The 19518-nt window shown below is 37.2% G+C and overlaps 2 protein-coding genes across 2 annotated transcripts in view; one reads left to right on the top strand and one right to left on the bottom strand.

Annotated features, from left to right (window-relative positions):
* Positions 1 to 19518, top strand: part of LOC119773631 (disks large-associated protein 2-like) — a 236315-nt gene that overhangs the window by 135362 nt on the left and 81435 nt on the right. The window lies entirely within an intron of this gene.
* LOC119773626 lies at positions 3918 to 14371 on the bottom strand. Its single transcript, XM_038270686.1, has 6 exons — positions 14280 to 14371; positions 10736 to 10932; positions 10518 to 10626; positions 9803 to 10217; positions 9253 to 9412; positions 3918 to 4128 (listed from the first exon to the last, which is right to left on the bottom strand). Exons 1-6 carry the CDS (start codon positions 14348 to 14350, stop codon positions 4031 to 4033), a joined length of 1050 nt encoding a protein of 349 aa, XP_038126614.1. The 5' UTR covers positions 14351 to 14371; the 3' UTR covers positions 3918 to 4030.

Genomic DNA, 19518 nt, shown 5'->3' on the forward strand with positions numbered 1-19518 from the left:
GTAACGTCTCTTTACTTCGAACAAAATGACACTGTTTGTAACTGAAGGTCGAGCTTAGATCGCTTGTTTGTCAAACCAAACTGTCTACAGCTTTTTTCAGTTCCCAGTATGAGGAACCAAATAAAAACTTTTTATTTTTTTAAGGAAATCACTCCAGGACAGCTGCCTGTACAGTAGTTAGTGTATTTATTTAAAAAGACAAATAGTTGTTTGACTTAAAACACTTGCCATCTAATTCACGACAAGATATTTTTCGTTTTGAATAAAAAACATTTTATGTTGCACTATGATGATGGAATTCTAACAGTAATGTTTCTCCTGGCATTCTGTAATAAAGTTTAAATTCATCATAAAAAGTTATTTTTTTATTTTTTTGAAGTAGAAATAAACAAACTTTTACCCCTAGATGGGCTATTTCTATAGACCAAAGCAAGATGTGTGACAGGTCATGCATCTCTTCGCATCCACTTGCAACCTTTTGCGACCGCTACCGGACGCCCCACACAGCATGTGCACATTTGCAGAGGGCAGCAAAATAGCATAACCTTTTGGATGGACGTGTCTAGTGAAGAAATAAGTAATTTTTACCTTTATTTAGAACTTCATTTTGACAAATAATCATCTTTTGGTTACATTTTTGTTTCTTTAGATGCACTCTCTGCCATTTTGCTTCAAAAATACTTTGCAATCTTTTGGCATGGAAGAGGTAAACCAACTACTAACATACTTGTACATGCTGGGCTAGCCCACTCGTCAACAACAGACATATGTAAAACATGTTGTGTATCATCATACCATGTTCTCTCCAAAACATTTCTTTTTGTGTTCCTACTTCTTTTTATCTAAAAGAACAACCTTTTTCTCTTACTCTTACTCTTTTTTTTTTTTTTTTTTTTACAGTGTCCTGTTTGGCAATAAGAATAATTTTCTTGTAGCCAAAAAGAGCCCAATAAACCAGCACCTAGATACCATCGCTGAAATATATTATTTAGTCTGATCTTTATACTGTGGTAACTGAAGATAAGAATATCGGCTTTCTGTATGAGGGTGAATCTCTGAGTACCTGGAACCTGTAGTTGAGAGTGTAAAATGCTCAATAGTGGTTGAAGAGCCAATGATGCGTCCCCCCGAGAGCGCAGAGGCAAGCACTGGGGGACCCAAAAACCCAGATGCCCAAAGGGAACCCCAGAGCAAAGGTGCCAAAGAGTAGCCTTGTGAGACCATCCTGATCTCGCAAGCTTTCAAGATGTCACTCGCTAATCAGTCTGGAGACTCTCCGTAGAAGAAAATTTGGAGCCGTTCACCAAACAAACATCCAATCAGCATTGGCTTTGAGGCGGGTTGAGGTGTGATGCAACGAGAAGCGCGACAGTTCAGTCCAAAGAACATGGCTGCTTCAGCCAATGAAACTAGCGTTAGCGTGGCTATCGAGCAAGTTTTATCGGAATTACAGAGTATTTCTTCACTGAAAGAAGAGCAAAACACTGCTCTGGAGGCTTTTCTCAGAAGAAAAGATGTTTTTGCTCTTCTCCCGACTGGTTTCGGCAAGAGTAGCCTGGCTGTTAGTACATCATATGCTTCGTTGATCTGATTGGTTTATTTGGCCCGTCTATCACCAACATAGGCCAATCAGCTAACCAGTATTTTCGCCCCTTCCCAAAATTACTTCAACCGAAGGTTTCCAGATGGATTTGCTCCGCATATCCATCTGGCGGAGTCAGGTTAGCCAAAGAGAGGCCAACCCAGGAAATCTGCTCCCCCCACCAAGGGAAGGGGAAAGACGGCCCAGAGGAAATCCCCCAGCCACCGCAATACAAAGCCCCCAGGAGTCGCGGGGACGAGCCCATGGGCTCCGCCTGCCGCCAGCCACTCCTTTAATGGTGATTACTTGGATCAGCTAAGGGCTTTGACAGGCTTATAATTTACTCATAGCAGAGTAACAAAAACATTTATTTCATGAGTATTCATTTATAAGGTATAAAAAAATATATATTAGTACATCCCAGGAAGAAAAGGGCTGATAAGTTAGTACAATCCACCATACATTGTAGTTTCTGTATTGTACAAAATATAACTCTGCAAGGTACTATAGTTAAAAGTGCACCCACATTGTAATTCCTTTATGTTTTTTAAAGCACTCTAATGACATTCTTAATATATAATATATAAAATGACCCATAAATTATTAATAGGAGTTGTATACACACTGCATATAGCATAAATGTTTGTGTCACTGCAGGTTAATTAGGCTCTGAGAGGCAAGCTGGGTTTTTACTGCCAGTCTCCAGCCTTGCACTCAGCACACTATCTCCTCTCCTATGTGCTACATCAGCTGCGGGGGAGGACTACTAGTTTCCACATGGCTAAACTGAAGATGAATTATACTGCTTCACGGGAAGGTAAACCAGATCAGATCTTGTGCCCATTCATATAGATAAATGAAAAGTTAATCAAATGTCATGTTTTTGTAAGAATTATTCATGCTATTCTTGGACAAACTATTTACTCAACAGTCTCTTCTGGTTAATGTTGGTTAAATCTGGAACTAATCAATAAATAACAACGGGCACAATCCAAATTGTTTCTTCATGAAAGTTTTTTTTTTTATATATATATAATTCAAAACAATCAATTTAAAATACAAGTAAAACTGCAGTTTAACTTGAATATGTTTGGCTCAATCTGCTGCTGTAAAGCAGGATTTCCCTCCATTAACATAATCAAAAATAAATGTTGATGCTTGATATGTGCTTTAAAATTACTTTTAAACCCAGGTTTAAAAGCCTTGCAGGGCAGCCTAAAGCCCACTTCTCTCATTAAGCATAGAAAACAAAAACAAAACGGTCAGTTCAAGTGTTTTATAAAAAAAAGCGAGTCAGGAAATTGTCTCTATACCAAACTGAAAGATTGTTGTTCTCTATTTCAAAATCAATTTAGATTTTGAAATTTAAAACGTTCAATTTTTTTATTTAAAAAGTCAATGTATAATATGGATGAATAAACATCTGCATTTCATTTTAGTTTTAAATTCTGTTTAAAGTAACGGATTATAATTAGAAATGTCTCCAGACCTTTACTAGTTGTTGATTTTCTTTATTCAGACCCCGCTGATTTTTAATTGGTTAAGCCTGCACTACGGTATATAACTCTTCTAAAATCTACTCTGCTATATCATAATATACTATACCATACCATGCTATGCCATGTCACTGTCTACCCAGCAAACACACACATTTGGGGCCCAAATGGGGCATAGCAGGGCTAATATTAGGGGCCCATTTGGGAACCCCAACTGGCACCCAACTAATTTTGTCCTCAGTTTCCATGGTGGCCCCAAGTGTGTTTGCCCAGTTGGGTTTATGATGGGCCTTGGATGGGCCCTACATTGTTCCTAGCCAGCGATCACATGTGGGAGCTAAATGGGTAAAACTGGGTTTAATATGTGGTGCCTGCTCGGGCTACCCACCTGGGACCCAGCTGTTTTTGTCCTCAGTTTCCATGGTGGCCCCAAGTGTGTTTGCCCAGTTGGGTTTGTGATGGGCATTGAATGGGCCCCAGCTTATATCCTGACAAACACAGGTGGGGTCCAGATGGGTGGAAGCAAGGCTGATATTTGGGGCCCACTTGGATTCCCCACATGGGACCCGGCTATTTTTATCCTTTTTAAAATTGACCTCCATTCCCCAAGGTGCCTATGATGGGATTTGGATGGATCTCATGTGAAAACCTACTTAATCCAAAAGGTGGATCGATAGTTTTTTTTTTACACCATATGGGTACAAAATATCCTCCATTTCCTTAAGAGTGGACCACAAACACAAATTCTTATGCCTTTTTAGAAAGGCTATCCATTCTTCAATATTTAACAAAGCCTAGAGTAAAAGTCCTAATTTGATAAAACTATTCTGATTTAAATAACTTGTACAACAAAGCCTGTTTGTTTTTTTTTTATTAAGAATGCTTAATATACAATTTTTAAACAGTTTTATGAAACAACATATTTTGTATAGAGAACATGTTGACAAAAAGGTTACAGAGATGCAAAAGTATTCAAAATATGTAAGTATGAGCTTTTTTGATAGAAAGAAACAGCAAACCACTCATCACTCATCTTCCGATCTGTCGGTCCTGGAAAAACAAAAAATTAGTGCACTTTGTTTTGTTTTTTTTGTTTTTTTTTAGCAAATAGCATCAGATTTATTACTGGGCTAGACAATCAGCCTCTGAAAATTAACTGCTCTTGCTACTGGAATATAGTATTTCGAGCTCCAGTATACTCCACTTTCACATCAAATGTCTGCTTAAAGCTGCAGTTGGTAACTTTTTAAAAACTAGTTTGTTACATTTTAAAAACTCACCATCCGTGGCAGAATAGCATAAGAAGGATCTGTCAAAATTTAAAAACTCATTTGCCTTGATTTTGGCAGCACCATTTATAACTAAATCAAAATCTTAACAGTGAATCGATGTGATCAGTATCAGGGATCAGCAGCATAAAACCTACAGTCGTGCTCAAGATTACAAACAGCCTCCAATTAAAGAAAATGCTAAATTCAAAGTAGCAATTATAACAGAAAATTGAAAAAAGCAATAATAAATACAACTTTACAAAATCATAATGTAGTGAAATAAAATGTTGCTTTTAAATTGCGGTTGGAAATAATGGTTAAAAAAAAATAATCAAAGTAAAACTGTGTCAGACACATTAGATCACCTTTCCTGTGAAATGTACAATGAAACGCCTCTTAACAGGTAAGTCCTTTTATACCTTACAGAAAAAAAACAGAGCAGTGATTGTCTTAAAGGGTTGCTCAACAAAATGTTTGTTTCAGAGCCCTATCATGCTTGTTCACTTGTCAGATTTTTAATGTTTGTTTAACATTTCTTTTGAAACACAATTCAAATTCAGTGTCATGATTTTCATAGAACTTTTATTTATTATTACTTTGGTCAATTTCAACTTATTTTACAGACAGATTTTTTTTTCTCTTCTTTATTTGGAGGTTATTAATACTCTCGAGTACCACTGTAATCAGAGTATCCCTGACATCCTAAACTGAATTTTTTTAAAAGACTTAAAGTATCCCAGGGCCCAAGGGACATTTCTCCAACGGGAAATCAATAAATGAAGCCCTTAAACCTAATAATGAAAGAGAAAATATTTGTACCTAACCCCATCTGAATTGAAGGGGGAAAAAAATAATCCCAGTCAAAACAACTACGGGTTTAAAAGCTAAAAATTTGGGAATACTTAAAAAACTTGATTTATTTCAGTAATTGCTTTCAAAAGGTGAAAACCTTGTACATTATATTTATTCATTGCACAAAGACTGAGGCATTCAAATGTTTATTTAAATTAAATTTTTGTGTTTTTAAAGGGGCCCAAAAAAATAAAAATCCAAAATTCATGTCCCCAAAATTTTAGAATATTGGAAAGGGTTACATTTTGAAGACCCCCAGGTGCCACAAATTAATACCCCTAAATTAACTAAAAACACCAAAAAAGGGGGCTTTAAATGGTCTCCCCCAGTCCAGTTGGAACCGACAAAAAAACTTTTGGGGAAAAACTTAAATTTTTGACGGGCTGCCCAAAAGGGCCGCCCAAACGACAAATTATCAAGGGGGAAAGACACAAAAGGTTATTGCTAAAGAGCTGGCTGTTCTCAAAAAGCTCAGTGCCCCAAACACTTTAAAATTAGAGAGGCAAAGGGAAGAAAAAAACGGTGGTCAGAAAAAAAGTTTTACAAGGGGATGGGGAAATCACTGCGCCCTAGCCCAAGGGATTGTGAAAAAAAAAACAATTAAAAAAGGGTTGTGTGGGAGATCACAAGGAGTGGAACCAGTTGCTGGAAGTCAGTGAATCCAAGATCCACCCCCCAAGAGACGCTTGAAAGACTTTGGGTTTAAACCCTCCCCGCACCCCCTCGTGTAAACCCAATGTTGACCAAGGAACCAGCGCGAAAAACGTTCACCGGGCCCAAAGGGAAAAAAAAAAGGGGCTGGATTTTGGGCGAGGGGTCCAAAGTTTTGTTTTCTGCCCAAAGAAATTTTTAGCATTTCCTTTGGAAAATCGAGGCCCCCAGAGTCTGGGGGAAAGAAAAGGAAAGGGGACAGGACCCAGGGTTCCCTGAAGTCTAGTGTAAATTTTCCACCATCAGTGAGGGTTTTTGGGGTGCCTTTCTTTCAGCTGGTTTTGGGTTTCCACTCTTTTTTCCTGAGATCCGGGGTCAACGCGGGCCGTCAAACCAAAGCAATTTTTTAGAGCACTTCATGTTTCCCCTGCTGTTTTGACCTGCTTATGGGAGGGGAATTTTTCGGGTTTCCCAAAACAGGACTTGGCGCCTTTTGCCCCACAGCGCAAAATCTCCCCCCCGGGGCCTGGTTTAGGGAACCATGGTTTTCCCTGTTCAAAATTTGGCCCAAGCCAGCCCCCCTGCCCTTAGCCCCATAAAAAAATCTTTGGCTTTATTGTGAAAAGGAAGATGCAGAATGCCAGCCCCAAAAAAACGCAAAAGAGTTAAAAGGCCACTATCGGGAGAAACCCGGGGCCCTTTTATAACCCCTTGGGGAAGGGGCCAGAAACCATCCCCCTCCATCCCAAACGCCGCATTAATCCCAGAAAATTTAAAGGAAAAAAGGAGCCCCAAACCCAGTTTTGAGTTTTGGGTAAAAGCTCTATTTTTAATTTTCATACTTTCATTTGGCCAAATTTTTTTAAAAAACCCCTTTTTTTGTATTTAGTTAAAAGGGTACGGGGTGTAATAATTAAAAGGGTTTTAAACAGCCAGAAATGTAATATTTTATAATAACTATGTTATTTTTTCATCATCTCGAGTCAGCCTCTTAACCTTAACATTTGCTTTTTTAGAATTCGTTTTTTAAAAAATTTACAATGGGGCGGGCTCGGCAGCCAATGGAGGCAGACACCCCCCCCTTTGGGCCTACGGCAGGCGAGCCAAAAACAAATCGGAATTCCCGAAAATCCCCCAAAAAACGTAAACAACGACGTAAAAAAGGGATAACGGGGTATATTTATTATTTTAAAGGGTTTTCATGAAATTTATACCCTACACAGATTTAATAAAAATACTATCTGTAAAATTATCAAAGAAAACAAAATGCTGAGAAGGTTCTCATCATCCGGCGTAGTCTTTCCAAAAAAAATATAAAAATATCCACGGAAACGGGGTTTTAAAGGATTTGAAACAGGTTCAGATTTTTAACAGGCTAACGGGGGGGGACTAAACGCCCCTTTTCATGGGGTTACCTTTTGCATTTTTCCCCAGCAAATCCCAAGGCTTTGCCCCTATATAAGACCCCAAACTCATTTGCGGTCCAGACATTTAAATTTGGGAGGAAGTTTCCCCGGAGAGGTGGAAAAAACGTTTTTAAAAAATTTTTAAAAACCCAAGGCCCAGTGGATTTTTTTTATATTTTTAGGGAAGGGTTTTTGTAAAAAAACCCTAAACACTTGAGAAGGTGGTGATGCGGAAGTGGGGGAAAAATTTTTTGTCCCGGGTAACGTCCCCTTACTGTTGGGGGGGGAAAAAGCGGTGGGGGGGGAGATGTTCATGTTGCTGCAGTCTGCAGTCTGACCGCTAGATGTCGCTAAAAGTTACACACTGTAGCCTTCAGTAATATTCTAATTTTGTGACACACAGAGTTTTGGATTTTCATTTGTTGCCACTTCAAATCATCAAAATTAAATGAAATAAACATTTGAATGCATCAGTCTGTGTGCAATGAATAAATATAACGTACAAGTTACACCTTTTGAATGCAATTACTGAAATAAATCAAGTTTTTCAAAATATTCTAATTTACTGGCTTTTACCTGTATATTGCTCCTTGCAGAATCAACATATCTGTATCAAATGAAAGATCAATTTCTGTGGAAATCAGCACAGTGAGGACCATGTTACATTTCTTTAGTGTTTAAAATAATTCAACCTGCACTGTAAAGTAAGAAGTACACCCGTAGGCATACAAGTTTTAAAGACCTCTATATATGCAATGATGCAGCAGTTGTGATCTTTCTCAGTGATCCATACAAAGTTTTCACTACCAGCTTGGTTCCTACCAACAGCCATTATCCTCCAGAACTTTTGTTGAATCAGAAGAGGAAACACACACAACCAAAAGACCTACCATAACAACCATAACAATTGACTTCAACTGAATAATAAAGTATTAATTTCATCTCCAATTTGTACCGTCTATCTAAACCAGTGGTTTTTAAACTTTTTCTGCAGGTCCCCCTTTTCCATGGTAGTTATAATGTTAAGCCCCCCCTCCCCGCCACCGGTATCACATGAAAAAATGCACAGAATCTGGCCAGGCACAATACCTTTTGTTCTGTGATAATTTGTTCATTAGTAGTTTAAAAAATGTAACAATTTTTTTGTTAGAAGAGCAAAAAAATTGCAGAACCACTGCTCTCAACCTAATCATCAAGTTATACCTGTCATGCATTATGTGACTTAGCCCTTGCCATTCGGTTTCCTCCTCTATCCCTTGCACCAATAAGCCACTTGGATGCTGCCTTTTCTGCCTCTTTTCTTGTAATCTGGCTGGTGAGAGCATTTCTTTTCAAACTGCCTGAAAAGAACAAAGAACAGGAGACTATATTCTACACTACAAAAAGTAAACTAAACATAAGTAAATAACTTATTAAAAATAAGTAGAACATGAATTTAATATTCTTGAAATAAGAGTATTTTGCCTTAATTTGGTAAATAAGATTATCTGTTAATGGAATGAGCATTTTTAAAATAAGATAATTATATATTACTATAAGATAACAGCTGCTCTAAGGAGTCCTTTGCAATATGAATATTCTGCACACTAATATTGTGATGCATTTCTATTTTATATTGTTGTTTTAATGTTTATTATGTTTTCAATGTCTGTGTACAGTGACCTTGTGTGTTTTGATAAGACGCTTTTAAATAAAATGCATTATTTTATTATATGTTATGCAGCCCTACTCTGTACATATTAGAAAGTTTTTATTCTCAACAAAGCCTGGTGTAAATAAAAGCATGTCATTCAAAGATTGTTAACTTCTGCTAATCTAATGTAAACAGTGTAATTTGAGTACTTCTTTTAATCTAGAAATACTTAAAAAATTAAGCATTTTTGTGCATGTAAACTTTAGCAAATGATGAAATTGTTTGGAATTACAACTAAAGTTTGAGTGAGAATCTATCTTTTGAACATCAAGATTTTGTAAAATATAATTCATAAGCTTACCATATAGCACTTCAAAAAGCTTAAGGCCTCTAAATTCCCGCTTTCCATGGCGCCCAATAAAGTTATATTCCCTAGAAAGGGGATTATCCATTATGAAAGCCATCATTCTTCTGGTAGCTTCATCAACTGTACTTCCTCCAATCTCTGCCACAACAGCAACCTTAGGACAAAAGATTAAATAAATTTTACTAATCGTACTTACAGTCAGCTAAAATTACAAAACTTCATCTACACAGTCATGACAATATTGAAATTATCTCAATTAGAGTGTTGAGTGTCAAGTCTAAAAGTCTGATGCAATGAGTTAAATGATAATGAACCAAAAAAAAAAAAGGATTGGTTTTGGCATTGCATTAATGACTAGGTAGCATTTACAGAAATAATAAAAAAAAAAAATCAACTTTTGTACATCTCTATCCACTCCTTCATTCCACTGAAAATGTTTGAATAAACAGCAACTCTCCTTGATTATACACAGGTGGTCGTAAAATTAAAAAAATTTAGGCACATAAAATTAAAAAAATGTAGGCACAGAATAATTCATATTTACCACTTCTTTCAGGAAGACAGGATCTAATAACTTTTGCTCCAGTGCTTCCACATCTTGGACTGTCTGGAGGGGAAACCGAGCACCCTCGGGTAACACAGCAGCAACTGGTCCATCGCGTTGTTTCAGCAGAGACTGTAGCATTCGACTATGAACCCTCTGAGTGTCTTTGATGTCCTCCAAAAGGGTTAGAACACGTACAAACATGTTGGCATTTGTGTCCTGTGCAAGTCGTCGTGGATTTGGTTGTGTAACCACAGGGGAAGGCCTTGTGGGTGTTGGTGGCTGAACAAATGGATGGGTGACATTCGGGTGGGGAGTTATCCTTGAAGATCTCTCCTCTGCTGATGACAGTGTTGAGGTTTCTTGTTGTTCTGCAGGATCGTCCCACTCATCTGAGCTGGACAGAACCACTGGCCTTTAAATAAATGAGAAAATTATTTAAAAACCATGAGATTTTGAATGCATTTAGGCACTGCTTATAGGTATAAAGATAAAGTAGCTGTGACAGACACCGTGGATGAGATAGCTAGTTTGAAACAAAACCGGCAAAGCAACACTACATTGGGCTACATCTGGTTTGTAGAAATTATATTTCCATTTTTTTACTAGAGCTACAACAGCAAAAAACTTAAATCTGATGTTAGTGTTTTGTTTTTTTTTATAATATTGATAATACACTGTTTCTTTTAGGTGCTTTTAAAAAGGAAATAATTACCTCCTCTTTCGCTTTCCTTTTCCCAATCTCCCTCCAGAATCTGACTCAGTCTGCAGATCAGATGTTGTCTCAGACCTCCGCAGTTTCACTCTGGCACTTTCATAGCTCTCTGTAAAAGAATAACATACAATACAAAACAGAATGTTGTTGATAATTACAGCAACATTTCTTCTTCTACCTTTAATGAAGAAATATTTGAAGATAATGAGGCTTCTCACCAGCTTTCCCCAAGATGCGAACTCTGTACTGTGGCCAGTCTGTATTTGGAGAGATTTCATCCCTTACCACCTTGTTGATATTTACTCTCCCTGGTGGCCAGAAACAAGAGTCTTCTGCTGGTCCTGTAAACCACTTGCAAGGAACAATGGATACACCCCCACCATCCAGAAAATCAACAACAGCAAATGGCAGCACGCTGGAGGGAAAGAAAAAGAAACATCTAGAACAGCAGTGGCAAAACTACAAATCCAGACTTCAGTGGCAACAGCACCATTTTTTGTTTCAACTTATCAACTGATACAACATGCATGTTTTTAGACAAATTTGCAACAAAGTAAATGCCAAGGCATGTTGAGTCCAATGGGTAGGTGAAAAAAGCATTACAGTTTTCAAAGACCTGACAGAGTGCTTTGACAGCTTGACCATCCTGTAAAATGTTTGTCACAATAACAATTCTTCCTCCTATATTGAAACAGTTATCACCCTTGGAACAACACACCAATATCTGTCCATCAGTGTATTTCCTGAACTGCTTACAGGTTCCAAGATCACTTGTTATTGGTCCAGAGTTATGAGGCTGTTTAAGAGGAGAGGAAACAGAAATATTTTTTCTTTTTTTTAAAAGTCTTTGTCTTTCATAGATGCGTTTGACAATTTGTTCCACTGGTTTCTGAGGTTTCCGCACAATTTTTCAGTTTTCCCAGGAAGGATTCAAATGGGAAGCAGGAAATGCTGTCCAAGGGGCCAAACTTTCGTGCATCTTGAGAAAGGTGTATTAAAGAATGTACATTATAGCCAACAAATTCAAGACCATAAATTAAACCAAAGTCTTTCACAAACAGCTTCAAAATATCCTCTACATAATCACAGTTATTAATACACAGATTCGGACTTAGAACTATTCTTATAGATACAGATAAAAGCATAAAGTGTCTATACATTTGGCTTGGTATTTTATTAAATAGAACAACTGGACCTGTGTAAAGTAGAAATTGCCTCAGTTCAGTTGCTTTCCACATGCTAATTTCAAGGAGAGACCTTGGTTTCCCTGCAAAACTTTTAGGCAAGTATTGCCTGACAGAAATCATAAATGCTGATATCATTGTAAGAATTTGCATAGACTGTCTGCAGTTTCTTGGACCCTTTAGCCAAAGATAGATGAGCTTGCGCATTACCCCCAGACACACAAGGTGCATGTAGTCCAGCACAAAACCGGATACTAACTTCACGCCTATCTCATTCAAAGGTGACACGCCAACCTGGTGTTCTTTGTAGGCCATAGCACAAAAGGCCTCATCAGTCCTTAGCTCAGCAGAAACTTCAGGAAAACATAGTCTTCGATTCATATATACACCTTTTTGAGTGCAACGCTCACATGCATAATAGCCAGTGTGTCCCTTAACAGATTTAAGAAAAGCACGAGCTGGAGCATCACAAATGAATGCATCTGGAGCAGCAACAGTGAAATGAACACCATTATACTGAACCCCCACTTGCATAATTGCATGTAGATCTTGTATAAACTCCTTCAAGTACTCATGAACATTAGAGGGTTTAGTCATACCAGAGTAAAGGCCAATCACAAAAACATCAGAATTTGGAATCTCCTTGATTCTACCAAGAATAGGCCACAGACTTACATTGTTGCTGCGGAATAAAGGTAGACCATCCACATTTATTCTAAGTGTTATAGTATCCGTTAGTTCTTTTAGATCAAAATCTAAATTTTCCAGTGCTGCAACAATTGAATTCTTCACTCCAAAATGGTAGTATGATCCCCCAGCCACATTTATCACATTACATTTCCGTGTAGTTGACATCAATGTTCGAGCATCTAATGGTACATTAAGACCTTTTTGCCTAAGAATTTTAAGAAGGGCAGACAAAGCATTATGTGAGACATTGTGTTCTGCAGCCCACTCAGCAAGTTCTTTTGTATCATCTGGTGTGTCTGAAAAAGCATCTGAATCTGTACTATCATCCAGATCAAACTCATTAAAATGACACCCCTCAGTTTCAAAGTCTTCTGGAAATATTTCAGAATCCAAAGCATCATAAAAAATATCTGTAGATTGTTCATTCTGTGAACTGACTTCAGTATCTTCGCTATCATGATGTATATCCTGAAGCGGTTCATTTACAAAATAATCAAAGTCTAGATCATGCTCTGCCTCATTCTGCTGGGAAGCAAGCCAAAAATGTTCAGCAACTTTTGCAGCTATTTTTCTTCTCTTTGTCCTCTCAGACTGCTCCATTTTTTTTCTAGAAAACAAAGGGTGTGGAATTAGAAAGGGGTAAAATGCAAAAATGTTTTGGTCACTTTGGTAACAACCTCCATAAGTTACACTATCACAAAGTCTTTAATCATGAACACTATCGACATACATTTACATGTAATCATATTTTCTTTGTCCAAATGTATAGCATTACTTGTGTTTTAGACATAAAGAAACAACCAGCTTCTGGTGGTGGGGGGGGGGGGGGGTGTTATTGCTGTTGTTGGTTTAAAAAAAAACTCAGATGCCAACTTGGGCACAGATCATTTATAAATTGAAATAAAAAAAAGCTGTCCAGTGCATCAATTAATTTTTCTTCCTCCAGCTCAGGGTTTCTTTTCATTTTTTTTTCTAAAGATTTTCTTTGTCCTTTCATTAGCTGTTCTAAACCCCCGCATCCTGTCTTTAAGTCAAACAGGCTTGGAACTTTCAACAACACCATCTCACAAGCAAATTACCACTGCTTTCCAGGAAAAGTCAACATTGCTATTGAAAAGAACAATACAGAAAATTCTTTGTCCCATTCGGTTCTTTATAACAACCTATTCATTTCTAACATATGGGTATAAAATTATAAGCAAAGGTGATAAAATGCACATTAAATATTAAACAGTCTGGACTACATTCTGCTCTACTGGATAAATTATACAGCCTGATATGCATTTTCTATGGTACAGCCACCTCCTTAGTCCTTAATTTTTTTTAAATTAACTTAGAACACTGTATTCCTCAAAAAAATCAGCGTTTCAAACTGGAATACATAGACAGATCTTAGAAACAATTTTAATCTGTTAAATGTATTTAAAAAAAATATATATATATTTTTTTTTATTTATTTTTTTTTTCTGGGAATGCAATTTTAATCTGTTAAATGTATTTATTTAAAAAAAAAATATATATATATATATATATATATATATATATATATATATATATATATATATATATATATATATATATATATATATATATATATATATATATATATGTGTGTGTGTTTTATGGGAATGCATTTTGTCTATTTACTGTTTATCTCTTGCATCATTTATATCTATGTTGAATACCAAATCAATCGTTCAACAGATTTAAAATAACCCTACTAAATCCATCTCTAGAGGTTTTTGGACAGACGGCTTAATAGGTATTTCTGATCTTACATTTAACATTTCTCTAAGACCATTAAACAGCCCACAATGTGCCACTGAAAAACACTCTGATCTATCATTTCCTTAGTACTCATACCCATCTAGCTGTTCAGTGAATTTACCTCTTCACTACTAACGCTGTTGTAGTGTATCTGATCCAGCAGGTGCGCGATACTTTGTTCGTAGGCAACATTCACAGCAGCGCATAAACTGGCCCGATCAGCTCCCGCCATTTTGCTAGATTTAATAATCCCTGCCACCTGCGCGACTCGACCCCATCCATAAACGGAAACGAGGGATGGATTTTTTTTTTTTCTTTTATTGTTGCTAGGCTTAATGGTGATGTGTTTGAGTGCAACGGATAGACATTTATGGATGAAAATAAGGAACAGATTGAAGAAGATGCCAAATAAAAAGAGACTCCATGATTATATTTTTCAAGGGGAAAATCACAATTTTCTAGGAGGTAACCAGCACAAACTTTAATGCTCAGACATGAAAAAGCATTTATGGATAAGCCTGGACCTAACAAATTCGTGCATGTTCTGACTACGAATCCTCCCTTTTTTTAATAGGTTAAAAAATAAAAAATAAAAATACCTTTCTTTACAACCTTAGCACGTTTCAATAATTTCTGATATACATAGATTCAAGAGAAATAAAAAAAAAAACAACTTACCTTTACAGCAGAAAACTTGTTCTTTTATTCCACTTTGTCCAGGAAAAATACCAGCTCTCTTAACGTTCACTCCGTCCAAAGGCGCGAAAAGAATCTTCCAGAGGGGAGGGGGTTGAAAACAACTCGCGATATTTCCAGAAATATCGCGCGCATAAAAAAAATACCTCTAGATATAAAATATCTTTAACTCAGTTTTGAATTATAATTTTTTTCCTAGAAGCATCTTACAATTTACAATATGTTTTTTATGTGGATCACTATTATATTCTATACTTTTATTAATCAAATATTGATTTAAGCATAGCTGTTTTAATATCTTAAATTATGGCGCCCCTGCATAATTTATTAGACATTAGGGCCTATTCCATTAATTATTTTCAAATTAAAACATTTTTAAAAATTATATTTAAGTCAGCTATACCAACACTTATTTCCCAGTTGTTACCCATCTGGTGCCCATAGAGTATTGCCCATCTGGGCTGGCTCATATCGGTCCTACATTGATCACCCAAGTGGGTCCCACTTTGGATGCCCATTTACAGCCCATGCCCACTTGGATCCCCCATTGACCAAGTAAATCCCATGTGGGGCCCACACACATGTGTTTGCTGGGTATGGGATGAAGGTGGAGTCTGATGGAGGAGTGCACCCTGTAGGGGTTGCCCATTCAAACCCCAGCTCTGGCTGTCTCTGTCATTGTGTCCTTGGGCAAGGCACTGTGCCCTCATTGCCTTCTGATGGTTGTTAGGAGGCATGGTGGCTCCTGTGTATGGCAGCCTCCAGAATTGGTGTTTTCTGGCTCTTCTTTTATCCAATCACCTTCATCTTTCTCTTCCCTCACAGATTCTCTCTCACAGATTCTCTCTCTTAAAATGGTAATGTTTGCCATTAATGTGACTGCTTAATTTTGAAATCAAACAGTAGGATAAAAAAATTATCTTACTATATTTATCTTTATTCAACTCATTTTAAGCACATTTAACTGAACCTTTATTAAGCTTTTATCTCATATTCTCAGTGTATCTGAACAAGAAGGAACAAGTTAGATCTGTTTGCTTTTCAATGTTTGTTTATTTACTTACATGACTGACCTTTCTTAATGCTCTAACATCTAATGTTTCTTGCTGAATAGGGTTTATAGCTCAGGTTTCAACACTATCTTATGTAACCATATGTTTCTTTCTTTAGAAAAGCTGCATTCTTGCAAAAAAAAAAAAAAAAAGTGAGTGGTGAAACATAACGCTACCTAATTAACACCTGAATCTCATCATATGACTGCAAGTAAGAGAGAGAAGGCAAAGTTAAGTTAAAAAGATCAGCTACCAGAGAAGGTGTGATCAAGCGGTGCTGATATGGAAATCAGGACTTTAATTATAGATGAATTAATTATCAGATCAGGTTTAAGAATGTGTACAGCCTATGTTATGTTTAGAGATTGGCTGATATGAAATCGTCTGCACAGACAGATCTTTACAAACATATCTTTATGAGTTCTTTTACAAGTCAGAATAAAGTTTTCATTCAATCTTCATGCTTAATATGACTATTATATTGCATTTATTGACTGATAATTTTATCGAGAGCCATAAAACTACTCCTTGAGCTTCCTAAAATGAATTACAAGCTCTGCAGAAGGTTAAAGTCACTGATTTGATTTGGTTGAACAATTCCTTATAGTGTTTTTGTCTTAATGGAGAATGAGATCTGCGTTTTTAGTCACTCGTTTGGGATAAATATTTGATTTTTAACTGCAAATGTGATTTTTCGTCGTAATGGATCCTCGTCTTTTTGGCACACAGAAAATGTAATAGAAGATAAAATACTAGAAAAAGAAAACTTCACATGTTTACTTTGTTTTTTCGGGATGCAACAAAATTGATCTGTGGATAAAATTAACATTAAATGAAATATTGTGGAACTACCCTGCTAGATGCAACATATGAACAGTCACAATATTATTACATGAACTGAATGCTTGATTTGCATTTTACATTGAACTTTGCATTTTAGGATGACACTCTCAAACTGCATTTGAGGGCCTTTTTATGGACGACTTGTGGTCAGGACATACATTTAATGAGTTATTACCTTTTAAAACAAAATGAAAGATACCAAAAAGATTTTTTAGTCTTTCATGATATACACCGAGGCTCTGTATAAGAAAGGTCAGAGCAGACTCTTTCTGCTGAGGAGACTGAGGTCTTTCGGAGTGCAGGGGGCGCTCCTAAAGACCCTCAATGAGTCTGTTGTGGCACCAGCCATCTTCTATGGAGCTGTCTGTTGGAGCAGTGGCTTATCTGTAGCTGAGAGACAGTTGCTGGATAAGCTGATCAGGAAGGCCAGCTCTGTGATTGGATGCCCTCTGGACTCAGTGCAAGAGGTGGGAAACAAAAGGATCCTAACTAAATTAACATCCCTGTTCGATTATGTCTCCCACCCCCTGCATGAAGCTGTTGCAGATCAGGAGAGCTCCTTCAGTGACAGACTGCTGCACCCCTAAATGTACCAGGGAGTGTTATCACAGATCCTTCCTCCCAGCAGCTGTAAGACTATAACCAGCACTGTTCCCAACAACCTCAATAAGTTGTTACATTCATGCTGATTTTGCACATTTTCTACCTTAGTCAGTTAAATAACATGCTTCTGTCATTTTGCACATCTCTGATGTTGCTACAATTTTCAAATATCCATTACTGTAAAAAAGATATTCATAGCTATATATTGATTATTTATTCTTGAGGTGCACAATTTTTATATTATTAAAACACTTTGCAGTACAGTATTTTATTGTTTATCTTTTAACTCTTCACTATTATGTTATTCTTCTACATTTCTCTAAGGTCCACATTTGTGTGACAATTTTTCTATTATCATTTTCCTACTGTAAACACCAAAATTTTCCCTAGGGGAACAATAAAGTGATTTTCCATTCTATTCTATTCTATTCTGTTCTACATATTAAATTACCACCAATTTATTAACTTTCCGCCTAAATTTAACTGGCAAGCTAATGAAAATTGCCCCAGGCCCCCATCTTCATAGTCTACTGTAAGAACAGCCTGAGTAAAATCAATATTTGCTCCATGCAGGGAAATTCAAGACCCCTTAAAATTTCAACGGTCAGGACAAACTAACAGAGCCAATTGCTTCAACTCTGTGGAATTACACTTTGGGGATTGGGAAGTGAAAGTGCTAATTAAACCAGTAAATTCTCTCTAGGCCTCTTTTGCCTGCTGCTGCACCTGTGCCACTTCAGTCTTCAACCTCACAGTGTGAAGCCTTTAAGCAGCTAAAAACGCCCAATAAAATCCAGACTGTTAGGTTTCTTTCTATCATTGAACCATGCTCATAATCTTCAACCAGTATTTTTAAAGGTCCATTGATCTTAATTCACACCAGATGGCATTGAAAAACCAAAATCAACGAGAACAGGAGTTTGCATAATAAGTTATGAGTAAATAAGGGTGACGACGCATTGAAAACCTTTAATAAAAAACATTTTCAAACAAAAACATCCACGTTTAGACACTGACATTGTCAACATCGCTCCAGAATAAACTCCTTCAAATTGTATTGAAAGTTCAATCTCCCACTTACAGGTGCTGGTCATAAAATTAGAATATCATGAAAAAGTAGAATGATTTCAGTAATTCCATTTAAAAAGTGAAACTTGTATATTATATTCATACATTACATACAAACTCATATATTTCAGATGTTTAGTTTGTTTAATTTTGATGATTACAAATGACAACAAATGAAAATCTCAAATTCATCATATCAGAAAATTAGAATATTACTGAAGACCAATAAAAACAAAGGATTTATAGAAATGTTGGCCAACTGAAAAGTATGAACATGAAAAGTATGAGCATGTACAGCACTCAGTATTTAGTTGGGCCTCCTTTGGCCTGTATTACTGCAGCAATGCGGCGTGGCATGGAGTCGATCAGTCTGTGGCACTGCTCAGGTGTTATGATAGCCCAGGTTGCTCTAATAGTGGCTTTTAGCTCTTCTGAATTGTTGGGTCTGGTGTATTGCATCTTCTTCTTCACAATACCCCATAGATTTTCTATGGGGTTAAGGTCAGGAGAGTTTGCTGGCCAATTAAGAACAGGGATACCATGGTCCTTCAACCAGGTACTGGTAGCTTTGGCACTGTGTGCAGGTGCCAAGTCCTGTTGGAAAATGAAATCTGCATCTCCAAAAAGTTGGTCAGCTGCAGGAAGCATGAAGTGCTCTAAAACTTCCTGGTATGTGGCTGCGTTGACCCTGGACCTCAGAAAACACAATGGACCAACACCAGCAGATGACATGGCACCCCAAACCATCACTGACTGTGGAAACTTTACACTGGACTTCAAGCAACGTGGATGAAGTGCCTCTCTTCTTTTCCTCCAGACTCTGGGACCTTGATTTCCAAAGGAAATGCAAAATTTACTTTCATCAGAGAACATGACTTTGGACCACTCACCAGCAGTCCAGTCCTGTTTCTCTTTAGCCCAGGCAAGACGCTTCTGACGCTGTCTGTGGTTCAAGAGTGGCTTGACACAAGGAATGCGACAGCAGAAACCCATGTCTTTCATACGTCTGTGTGTGGTGGTTCTTGAAGCACTCACTCCAGCTGCAGTCCACTCTTTGTGAATCTCCCCCACATTTTTGAATGGGTTTTGTTTCACAAT

The sequence above is a fragment of the Cyprinodon tularosa genome, unplaced genomic scaffold, assembly GCF_016077235.1.
Source record: "Cyprinodon tularosa strain WSP-4 unplaced genomic scaffold, ASM1607723v1 ctg772, whole genome shotgun sequence".
In the NCBI taxonomy this organism is placed as follows: Eukaryota; Metazoa; Chordata; class Actinopteri; order Cyprinodontiformes; family Cyprinodontidae; genus Cyprinodon; species Cyprinodon tularosa.